The following is a 12,019-nucleotide window of genomic DNA, read 5'->3' as shown; positions in this document are numbered from 1 at the left end:
CCAGGTAGGCAAACACTATACAAAATAATTATATATAATATTAGAGTCATAGTATCATATTAAAAATGTATTATATTGATTCTCACAAGCTCCAGATGCAGCTCTATCCGATACCAATCATATATGTGGAAGCATTGGTATGGACGCCTTTTAAGACTGTCATGACAGATATGTTTGCTTAGGCATTATTGCTTGTTGATTTTTTTCACTTTCTCTTTTCCTTTTCTTTTCCTGCCTATTTTATATATTATTGTTTTCTATGTATACTATGATGTGTGTCTGCCTCTTGGGCCTAGAGCCTGTAATAAAGTTCATATATATATATATTATTATGTTCAAGGGTATTGTTATGTTCAGATAGGACTTCATGCATAACCTAACCCATCATAGTGTAGTCTGAATACTATAATAAATGGTATTTTAAAGTAAAACAATAAAAAGTATGAAATTCTAAGGATGAAAAATAATGTAATGCTGATATAATGACACAGTATGTGACGGTCAGGAAATTCATTTTGGTGGCAGTTGTGGGAGTAATTTAGGGGGGGGGTGTCCATACCACTTCTGAGATTTCCTTAAAGTTTCCGTACTACTTTATAACAAATATAATGTTGTGAAGGTGCAGGATTCAGTTGAAGTTTCCGTATAAAAAAGAGACAATCCGCACACTTCTGGTCTTTTCTGTGCAAATCTTTACTTGACCTGCTAGTTTTTGGTACTTAGACCTTCATCAGGCACCCCCCCCCCCCCCCCCCCCCCCCAACCCAAGCTGTGTGACTCTTATGTCAAGCACTGACAAATAATAAAGTCAGGTTGCAGGCGCCAAAAAAACAAGATGGGAAAATGTGCGAGAGGCAAAGTTCTCAATTTGCTTTTATGTTTAGGTATTCATGTTTAGATTTTATGTATTTCGTATGTAGCACTCAGTTAAAATGAATAACAGCAAAAAAAGGTGTTGCACAGTACACATCCTCTGTGTTGTGTGTTACCATAATCTAAGATAATAAGATCAGATAAAAGATCAAAGCTGTCTCCCACGTCCGGACATATTTACTTGAAGCTTGAAAGTTTCCATTCTTAGTGGTAAGTTCATGAAAAGTAGCGGCCGTGATGTCACAGGAAGGACTTCCCTTTTGGGAAAGAACACGCTCGCTGCGCTACGCTCCGTAGACGGAACACCCCATGTGACCCACACACAGTGGCGAGTGGCGTGCACAGACAATCTGGAGAGCAGGTGTTGAAGGGGGAATGAGGGCATGTGGATCCTCTGGGTGCCGTAACAGAGACGTTCTAAATGCAATTAGAATGGAGAATCTTTGGCCTTAGCTCTTTGAGTGCCATGGACTTTTCAGAATGTATGGCACAGTGCCAAAGACTTGATATCAAGTCAGTTGTGGTTTTTTTATGGGGGTTGGGGCCTAACACGTTGATCTGGTATGTTTGTTGTTAACATGGAAAAAAAATTAAAAATGTATGGGTCTTGAGAACAACACTCACATGTTGAAAAAAGCATGGCAACCCCCGGGTCTGAATTTGAAAATGGCTGGCACTCAATGAGTTAATGGGTTATAGAGGTTACAATATACAAAAATATTATATTGGGGCATTGTTGTCACGTGCTTTTACGTGTGAAGCCCGTTGTTGATTATCGTGTCAACATGGACCACATTACATTGTGACACACATGTTTTGTCCAGTAGGACGAAAGGGCTAGTGCTTTAGCTAGAGATGCACCGGATCCTGATTTTTTAGGATCCTGCCGGATACCGGATCCACTGCTTAAGATCCTGCCAGATCAGGAACCGGATACCGGATCCTACGAAAGGTTTGAAACACATAGCCTACTCTCACACGTGGGCCATTTTTATTACGTTGGCTCAAATTATTTTTTACACTCATTGGCTTACTGCCACACTGCCTTCAACGGCCGCTTCCAAATGGCTTTCACTCAATGCAGGGATTGGGGTTGTGAAAGACTGAAAACCTACTACGTAAAAACTAGAGATGCACCAGATCCTGATTTTTAGGATCCTACGGGATACCGGATCCACTGCTTTAGATCCTGCTGGATCCGAACCCTGTGAAAAACCCCATTATCCTGCCGGATCCGGACCCTGTGAAAAACCCCATTATCCTGCCGGATCCGGAACCGGATCTTGGATCCGGTGCATCTCTAACTTTAGCACCACCTCATCCCTATCTGTGGTATCTTTGGTAGTGTCACAGTTTGGTAGTGAAGCACTGGTCACATGCGGAAACCCTCTCGTTTCAATACACAGTCATCACAAACCCTCTTCTATGCTCATTTGAATACCGAAACCCTCTTCTTTGACTTTGCCCAGTTCAAGATATTGAAATGCATATATTTAATAGTGCATATATTTAATAGTGTTTTTGTACCTCAAAAAAAGAGAGAAGTCAACCCGGAGCCCAGGTGTGTGAAAAAAGGACCCTCATCTTGCATTAGAATGTGTTTATTCAGCTCTAAAATACCCTCATTTCTAATAAAAAATTAAAAACAGCCTTAATGCAGAGTTTATGTCACTCCTGGCAGCTAGTGTATAAGCAGCATCAGGCTTAAATGGCTAAAATGTGTCGCTCCAGTGTTTAGGTTTTGCGGTGTTATCCGCATAGGGCCCAGAATCTGGTGTCGAAACCCCTGTTATGTTACCATAGTATAGCATGCATTAAATATGTTGTTCTGTTACCACAATATAGCATACATTAAATGTGTTGTTTTGTTGCCACAGTATAGCATGCATGAAATGTGTTGCTCTGATACCATAATTTATTATATGGCGTGACGTCATCGGTCGAATGCTCCATTCATTTCAACGGGGCTCCCCAATGTTCGCACGTCTGTTATTTTTCGATAACGGACGGGTTGGTCTATAACAGACCGCTGTCAATGGCAACAAGACTTTTCACTGCTAAAGCGACTTTTCAACAAGACTCTAATCAGCTGCTGTGATAGACGACTGTTGTCCTGGCTAGCTGTTGCCTAGCGGTGTTCCACAACGGCACTGTTTTGTTTTGCGCAGCAACAAACTTAACATTAAATAGGCCTAAAGAAATGTCCCCGCCATGTGTGAATCATTTAAGTATATCCATATAATAAGCGGGTTAACTTTCGGCGAGTCGGTCGCTTTGTGGAATAGCAGCGCTCCGCGTCGGGGTCTAAAGATTCTCTCTGTCGTGCTGCTATTCCACGGTAGCGACCTTCTCGCCGAACGTTAACCCTTACATAGCATGCATTAAATGTGTTGTTTTGTTACCATAATATAGCATGCATTAAATGTGTTGTTTTGTTACCATAATATAGCATGCATTAAATGTGTTGCTCCAATCCTGTGTTGCAGGCCAGAGTGAGTGGGCACCAGACAGCGTTGAGGTGGAGATATGGGAGGGGGATGTGATGGTGCACTGGAGGACACCATGGGAGGAGGTTCCAGCCAACGCCACCTACCAGGTGCAAGTACGCAGGTGAGTCAACATATGACACCATCACATCCACTCACCCACTCCACACATTACATGTGTTATTATTGGCAACACATCAGACTAGTCACATACTGTTAAAATCCACTGACCCACACATTACATGTATTAATATCATTACAGCAAACCTATCAGATAGACCGTCACATCATGTTAAAACACACTGACCCGCACACATGTATTATTGACAACACATCAAAACAGGCTGACCCACGCATTACCTTACATTTATCATTATTATTTCATAAAAACTCCTCAAAAAGCCTGAAATGCACCCAGGGCTTGGATGCATTTCATTTATATATAAAAAAAAAAAAAAAAGAAAGAAAACCATTTACGTTTAATTAGGCACTTTAAGAGGCATTTTCTAGCCTCTTAGTGCAGATGGCGTCGCCGGCGGGCCAATTCACTATCCCGAAAATACTCAACTACATCATAACAACATTGCTATAATCTTACCAAGAGCATTAATTAACAGCTTAGCCATTACAATGTTGGTGAGAGTAAGGCTCTAAGCTAAGGGGTTAAAGAGAATTGACAAAAAAAAATGTTTTTTTTTCTAGGCCGGGTAGTGACAGATATGAACTTGTCGAGTCTTGTGACAGTTCCCTGACCCAGTGTGACATCAGCCACCTGATGTCCAACTACACGTCTCGCTACTGGGTCTGGGTCGTGCTGCTCTCACTGCAGGGCGAAGAACTCTGGTCCAAGAAGAAACCCTTTACAATGACTGAGAGTAAGTTGCCATTTACTCTTTGAAATGTGTTAGTGTTTCTTAGCATTGTGTTATTATTACTTATTGGTATTTGGATAAATGTGAATGTGAATAATGTTTAGGTTTATATTGTCTGCTGTGCTTTAAATCACTTTGGAGAAAATGTGTTGCGAAATTCTAATTGTGAAACAATGGTCTAGATTTAACTTCCTGAAAACAATTCGGATTAACTGAAAACCCTGCAGCCAGTTAAATGTAAAAAAATAATAAGTTGCACAGCTGCCTTAAGCTTGGAAGTTAACTCAACTTGAGAAAGTCTCGTGTTTAGTTAACTTACAAACTTGAGGCAGCAGGGCAACTTACTTTTTTACCTTTAACTGGCTGCGATGTTTTATATTGTGCCATTTATCATTTGTAGCAAAGAGATGCTCGCCTAACTGTCTTTCTTTATATTTGTTTATATGATGTTAACGTGTCAACATGTGTCTTCCTCAGGTCGTCTTCGCTCTCCCGTCCTCCATGTTGAGGCCCATACAGGATCAGTCAGTGTGGAAGTCCACAGCAAGCCGGAGCTACTGACGGTCTTCAGGTATCCGATCAAATATACCATCTCCCTACGGCAAGCAGGACAGGACAATAAGGTATGTGTAAATACTGTCAGCTAATTCCCTGTTGCAAGCAAGCAGCATGAAAAAGTCTGAGTGTATTTTGCCACAGCAGAATGTCTTTCGATGCTTTGGAATGTCTGTGGTTCAAGTAGAATCTTGGTATAGTGGCTGTTGCTATACTGTAGAATGGCCAGCACACTCTGCTGTGGGAAATATCCTTTAACAGAGAAGACTACATAAATGAACTAAAATAAGAGCAGAGACACTGATATTTAAAGAAAATTGAAAAGGCTTTGATTAATTGTGGCAAAACTGTTGAGAAAGTCCTGGGCCTGTGTATTTCGACCAGAGGTGGCGGCAGGAGGAGAGGGCATCCTCATTTCATTATATGCATTGGAGTTGGGATCGTTTCATCTCTTATCTAAGCGCTCTTACCCTCATTTGCACCTTCTTCCTTTATATGCGTTATATCCAAGGGTCCATATTCATTATTTACCCCATGATGCAAGCCATACCACCAGAGGCACACTGAAATAGTCATTGAAAGGTTAATCACCATGGTACTACACTACCATGACCTACAGTAACAGAGGGCTTTTAGTAAGGCACTATGACTTGCCAATCTGGTAACAGCAAATGTATAATGCCCTGTTTTAACGGGTTAATGTGTGTGTCATCTTCTAATATCCTTAATCAATGTGTTGTCCTCCTCAGACCCTGCTGCAGAGGGTGATCGAACGCGATGGGAAGTGTGACAGTGAGCTGGAGTTCAAGTTTGACGAGCTGGACTGGGGTAGAGAGTACTGTGTCAACGTGACTGTAGAGTACTCTTCAGGGCCCACCAGCAACTACACGGAGTACTGCATCTACTTACACCCAGGTAACTACACGAAGTACTGCATCTACTTACACCCAGGTACTTCTGTTTTGTTTTTAGTTTGTAGGCTTATTAGGCACAGCTGTGGCCTGATGGTTAGGGAGATGATCTTAAGATCAGAGGGTTGCAGGTTCGAATCCCACCCTACAGCAACAATACCCTGTACCTAAAAAGTGTAAGTCGCTTTGGATAAAGGCATCAGCTAAGTGAATGTATTATTACAGTAGTCTAAATGGATATTTTGTCATATTGTATGTTCATTTTTAAATAATAGATTTCAAATGTTTAGTTATTTAGTATTTCGTTATTGTTTTTAATGTGCAGTCAGTGTTCTGACTTAGGTGTTAAGGAAATGTCACGTTTTCTTTTTCAACTGACCCTCATTTTGGCTTTTCTGATGAAGTTCTGCATGTATGCGTGTCTCTCTTTCCACAGACCAGTTCACCGTTGCCACCCTCGTCCTCATCTCGGCGTTTGCATGCGTTGCGGTTTTGATACCGGCCGGAATATGTCTCTTCCTCTGCCGACCCGCTAAAACACCTAATACACTGGTGAGTTCCCCAGAACAGCTGTGACATTCTAAAGAAATCTATATTTGGGTACTTTGTAAACACACCCTTTATTTCTTGTGGTTCTGTGAGTGTGTGTGTTTGAGAGAGAGAGAGAGAGAGAGAAAGAGAGGGACAGAGAGAGAGAGAGAGAGAGAGAGAGAGAGAGAGAGAAAGAGAGAGAACTAGGATGCAAGTGTGTGTGTATCCTAGTTCTCTCTCTCTCTCTGTGTCTCTCTCTTTCTCTCTCTCTCACACACACACATGTGCATGTGTGTGCGTGTGTGTGTATGTGTGTGCATGCATGCGTATGTGTGTGTGTGCCTGCGTGTGCGTGCATGCGTATGTGTGTGTGTGTGTGTGTGCCTGTGTGCGTGTGTGTGCGTGGTGAACGTGAGGCAGAGAGGAAAAGCGGAAACTGCACAGAGCACATGATGTCAGAAATCAGCTCATCTGCAGCCTTCCATGTTCTCGATTCTCTAAATGGTGCACTCTGGGAAACCCCTCAGAATGTTATTAGTTTCAGCCCAGATGCCCCGTTGACAAATGTGACAGAACATTCTTGAATTTCCAGGGACTTGTCCACCATGTGTCCTATTCTAAGAATATGAGACCAAAAGGGACAATATTGGCGAAAAGGAAAGCCCTGAATTTGTAATGCTTCTGAAAAGGATTGACATTAATATGTCACAGTTAATTGAATCAAATGCCATCTCCCTAAAACAGTAGCTTTAAAGTTAAGAATTTTCCCAACTCTGTCATAATAATACTACTACTACTACTACTACTGCTAATAATAATAATAGTTTTGTTTAATATAGTGCCCATCAAAACACTCAAGGTCACGGAAGATTGCATCTGTGTTAGTGTGTGAGAGTGTGTATGTGTGCATGTCTAAGTTTGTGTGAACAGGCAGCAGCCAAAGCTTCTCACATCAGCGGCCTAAACCTGGTTAAGTTACGAGATAAATCCTCTAATGGAAGAGCCTGAACCCTAACCCTAAACCCTAACCCACTCCAGGCTCTTCTATAATATGATTTACCTCTTAACTTATCCTGGTTTACTCCTGAACCAGCTTCTTGGTATAGGCCCCAGCACAGTCATTCGTAGCTGTCAGTCATTCTTAAAGGGACAGTTTGGTCAATTTCAACATGCAGTTGTATTGCTCACGCTACCCTTGACTTGTCAGTACCTGGTGATGCCACATTTTTCGGCTCAGCCCTTTCTGAGATATGAGCAATTCTAATGGGGGCAGCGTTTGTTTACATTTTTAAAAAATGAAACATAGGCCTACTCCAAATATTTTCCCAAAAGGTACTGCTGTTTGCTAGTTGTCTGCTGATGTTTTATAACCTTTTGGGTGTTTTTGGGTATAAATAAAAAAAATTTTTGAAATGTAAACAAAGAGCTGCCCCCATTACAGGATCTCGGACACGGCTGAAGAAGAAGAAAAAAAAATCTCAGGCACTGACAAGTCCAGGGTAGTGTGAGCATTACAACTGCATGTTGAAATTCAGCATTTCCATTTGCTCCACAACAGAAACCTCTGGAGACCAAGTGGAGTCCCCTGAGCGTGTCGCCGGCTGCCGTGGAGGTGGTGATGTCTCACGGCTGGTTCCTCTCCCGCGGGGGAGGCGGCGGCAGCAGCACCAGCAGCACCTCCTTCCGCTCCCCACAGACCATGCAGGAGGTGTCGGAGGACAAGAGGGCCATCCTGGAGGAGGAGCAGAGGAGGGTCAGCCTGGACAGCGGGGTCAACATGGTGGGCGGATCCGGCGATGGAGGAGGAGGAGGAGGTGGAGGAGGAGGAGGCGATGATGTGGAGGGCCCAGTGGAGGACAGCGGCTGCGGCAGCATGGGGAGCTCGGCGGAGAGCGAGAGCGAGAGCAACCACAGGGGGCTGAGTGTCGGCGCCACACTGCCCCTAGAGGACCGGAGGAGGAGTAATATAAACGGACATAGAGTTGCACGGGCCGAGGACAGCGGCCTTGGACTTGGACTGGGGTTCGCCAACGACAGCACCGCCGGCAGTTCGGACGGGTCGGACTGCAGCTCCATACCCGATGCGGAGATTATGTGCGCCGCGGGGGATGGATACCGCAGTCAGAGCCCTGCGTCCGTGGTGGTGGAAATCGGCAACGCTGATGACGCACCGCCAATGACACTGACACACACACTGACACAGACACAGACAGCTATTGCACCACTGACACAGAAACAGACTGCCTTTGCACCAGAGACACACACACACACACTGACACAGACACAGACACTGACACAGACAGCTATTGCACCACTGACACAGAAACAGACTGCCTTTGCACCAGAGACTCACTTTGACATGGCCGCTCCCATGGTTGGGTACAGGCCCAGCCAGATGGCTCTGCCGTACGGTCAAGCTCCTATGGAGCCAGCCACACTGCAGCAGGAGGAGGAGGACCTACATGTCCCCAGCTACCTGAGGAAGGCCCAAGCCATGGTGGTGGAAGTGGAGGTGGAGGCCCCAGGCAGCGTGGCGATGCCGGACATCTTGTCTCTCCCTCTCCCTCTCCCTCGTCAGTGCTCACAGACTGCGTGGACTCTGCCCCAGCTCTTGATGGATGAGACGGGGGCGCAGGGAGGTGGGGGACTTGGCACTCTTCCGCTATCGCTCGGAGACTTGGAGCTGACTTTTGGCTAGCTTCCTGCTTTTGGTTTTAGAGTTGGAGGTCCGCACACTTGAAATCCTTTTTTTTTGGTCAAAGATGAAAGATCAGAAGACACCGCACACTGGCTACTGTTCCTTTTTCTTATGTGATCATGTGGCACTTTAGGCAAAGAGCAAACCTGATAACGCACTGGGGGAAATATATTGTGCAAGAAGAGTAAGCAATGTGCATTGTCTGTTGAACTTTATCTTTCATCACTTTCTCCTGCCTCACACCTGCGCCTGTATTAAGGAAGGCCAGTGTTGCCAGATTGGGCGGGTGCCCGCCCAATTGGGCTACTTTGGATGAGCGTCTGCGGGTAAAAATCGGAAAAATTGGCCATTTGGCGTTTTTTTTCAGCCGTTTTGGGCCCATAGAAGTCAATGTAATTTGTTGAATTTGGGCGGAATTTAGCGCATTTTGGCGGTTTTTGAGAAGCTTTTGGGCGGGATTTGGTCAGACACATCTGGCAACACTGCTGAAGGCTTGTGCACAAGGACTCCTATTTGAGTGTTTTATTGTATGGAAGAATAATGTTTCGATCATCTTCAGATTCTCTACAGAATCGCCTTTGTCCCGCACCTTACCCTGGGATGTGCACAACCCAACTAGCATCCTGCTATTCACAAAGCTAGGGGGTACTCTTCCACTAGCATCCTGCTTTTCACAAAGCTAGGAAGTACTCTTCCACTGTGATGCTGTTTTTTTGTATTTTTTGAAAAAATGTTTAAGATCTCTGTCTGTTCTTATAACTGACAATGGGTTAAGGCCCGTCATTTTAAAGGCTTGCTGCACAGCCATTGCTTTTTGCACTTTACATGAAGCAGACCTCTGTCTGCATATCAGAGACATCAGGGTGAGCAGAGGGCTTATAGAGCAGAGGGCTTATAGCACACGTGTGGGTGGCCGTTAAGGGTGAAAAAAACCCCACAAAAAACAACAACGTAGCGTTTCCTTTTCCTGAAGCTATGGGGGCTGTTCGAGGAAGATAGAGCTGCGCTGTGGTGTGTGGTTGGCCTTCACTGCACATGTGCACTGCACAGACCCACCGCCAAGTAGAGAATGTTATATATATATATACTACGTATGTACTAAAACTCAACTGTGACATTGCTTAGCCATCTGAGGATGACAATAGCTACATAAGTCATGCAGCTGAACTGAAGGCAGCTGAATGACAGATTAAAGTTTGAATGCTCAGGCTACAGCAGGCGCTGCATATACCGTATGTGCAGACAGTTTAAAGGGACACTGTGTCAGATTTTTAGTTGTTTATTTCCAGAATTCATGCTGCCCATTCACTAATGTTACCTTTTTCATGGATACTTACCACCACCATCAAATTCTAAGTATTCATTATGACTGGAAAAATTGCACTTTTCATACATGAAAAGGGGGATCTTCTCCATGGTCCGTCATTTTGAATTTCCAGAAATAGCCATTTTTAGAAGTAAAATTGACTGTACTTGGGCCATACTGGAAAATATTAGTCTATTACTTAGTGTACTTTCATGAAAAGATCAAATTTGGCAATAGGCAACCCAGTTTCAATGAGCAGCATAGTTGCAGTACCTTTTTCGACCATTTCCTGCACAGTGTCCCTTTAAGTCGTCCTGCTGAAGAAATAATGCATTCAGGCTTGCGACTGTTTCTGTGTGATGCTGTTTGTTTGTTTTTGAATACATGTGTACATATTGTGAATGTTTATTTATTGAAATAACAACCTTGTTGTTTACTTTTCCGTTATACTTCATGTACTATAATAAAAAACCCAAAAGATATGAAGGTAGTTGTGTGTCCTGTGTGTTTAAAATCAAGTTCTTCTTGTAAGTGGGTACAGGCATCGTTTCCTTTTTCACGTGTCTGGGTCTCTTTGAAAACAGTTATTCTTTTCAAAGTGACCAAACGTGAAGTGAAACACATCTTGTGACTTGGTGACGAGAGAGAGAGAGAGAGAGAGAGAGAGAGAGAGAGAGAGAGAGAGAGAGAGAGAGAGAGAGAGAGAGAGAGAGAGAGAGAGAGAGAAAACGAGGAATGAGAAATAGCGCTGGGTTTTCCCTATGCTAATGATGAACAGATGAGGGGGGTTAATGGGGAACTACAGCCGAGTCGAGAGGACGCTGACAAAACAGAGCGAGCCGTTTACTTCCTCTTTCCCTTGTGATGTCACAGGCAGGCAGGCTGATGTGTCATGCTCCATAACGCATCACTGTGCCTCTGACCTGCATGTAGGCCTACTAGGACAATGTGACATTTGTGCTTTTTTAAAATGTTCCACATGGTCATTTTAAAACAGGATTCCGCCTTTATCTTCAAAGATGTGACGCATACAGTAGATATCTCCATGATGTTGAACTGTGCATTCACAGAAAAACACACAAACACCCATACAAAGAAGATCTATATAGAAACTTCATAAAGGGATGATACAATTCTGATATGGCACACCATAAATGTGTCTCATTCCTCATTTTCATCATATAGGCTTATATATAGGCACACATACACATTCTATATCAGCATACCATAAAAACATTGTACATGAAACGTGTACAGTACATGTGCTTACTCTACTCTTTTATATATGAAGCAGCTCATTCAGCTCTCAGTAAATAAAACAGTGTGACCAAATTCATGATGGAAGATGTTAATCAACTCTCTAAGTGTGGAATTAGCACCTTTTTAAATTATTATTAATAATATTCAACTGGGCATATCATTGCAGATGCAAATCGGTTACACTCCCCGGTGAAATATCAAACGCTAACATTCATGTTTTAGTACATGTCTCGAGCAAAAAAAACAAGTTAAAAGTGTTTCATCATAGTTCTGTTTTGATGCTTATGAATCATGAGTCTGTTTTTAACCATGACTGACAGGATGACGCCGATCTGCAGGGATGAGACAGAATTCAACACTTAGAGAGCACTATGTGGCCAAATTCACACTCCAAGTGTTGAATTCAACATGAAGACAAACTGGGCTACTTGTCAGTGTCTTGACCCAGGGATGACCGGAGCACTCAGCATACTTCTAGAGCACGGGTTCCCAACCTTTTCCGACTTGGGGCCCACTCGAAATTGTCA

At 43.5% G+C, this 12,019-nt stretch overlaps 1 protein-coding gene across 1 annotated transcript in view; it reads left to right on the top strand.

Annotated features, from left to right (window-relative positions):
• il10ra (interleukin 10 receptor, alpha) overlaps positions 1 to 10,697 on the top strand; it is an 11,169-nt gene extending 472 nt beyond the window's left edge. The window contains exons 1-7 of the mRNA XM_063204537.1: positions 1 to 4; positions 3,360 to 3,483; positions 4,062 to 4,234; positions 4,709 to 4,854; positions 5,536 to 5,701; positions 6,134 to 6,249; positions 7,787 to 10,697. The exon at positions 1 to 4 is cut by the window's left edge and continues 472 nt beyond it. Of these exons, the coding sequence (XP_063060607.1) occupies positions 1 to 4; positions 3,360 to 3,483; positions 4,062 to 4,234; positions 4,709 to 4,854; positions 5,536 to 5,701; positions 6,134 to 6,249; positions 7,787 to 8,926 (1,869 nt within the window). The 3' untranslated portion in view covers positions 8,927 to 10,697. The remainder of the gene's footprint in view (positions 5 to 3,359; positions 3,484 to 4,061; positions 4,235 to 4,708; positions 4,855 to 5,535; positions 5,702 to 6,133; positions 6,250 to 7,786) is intronic.
• The last annotated feature ends 1,322 nt before the right edge of the window (positions 10,698 to 12,019 follow it).

Source organism: Engraulis encrasicolus, chromosome 8, assembly GCF_034702125.1.
Source record: "Engraulis encrasicolus isolate BLACKSEA-1 chromosome 8, IST_EnEncr_1.0, whole genome shotgun sequence".
In the NCBI taxonomy this organism is placed as follows: domain Eukaryota; kingdom Metazoa; phylum Chordata; class Actinopteri; order Clupeiformes; family Engraulidae; genus Engraulis; species Engraulis encrasicolus.
Note: the sequence above shows the minus strand (reverse complement) of the source record. Positions and strands in the feature narration are given on the sequence as shown.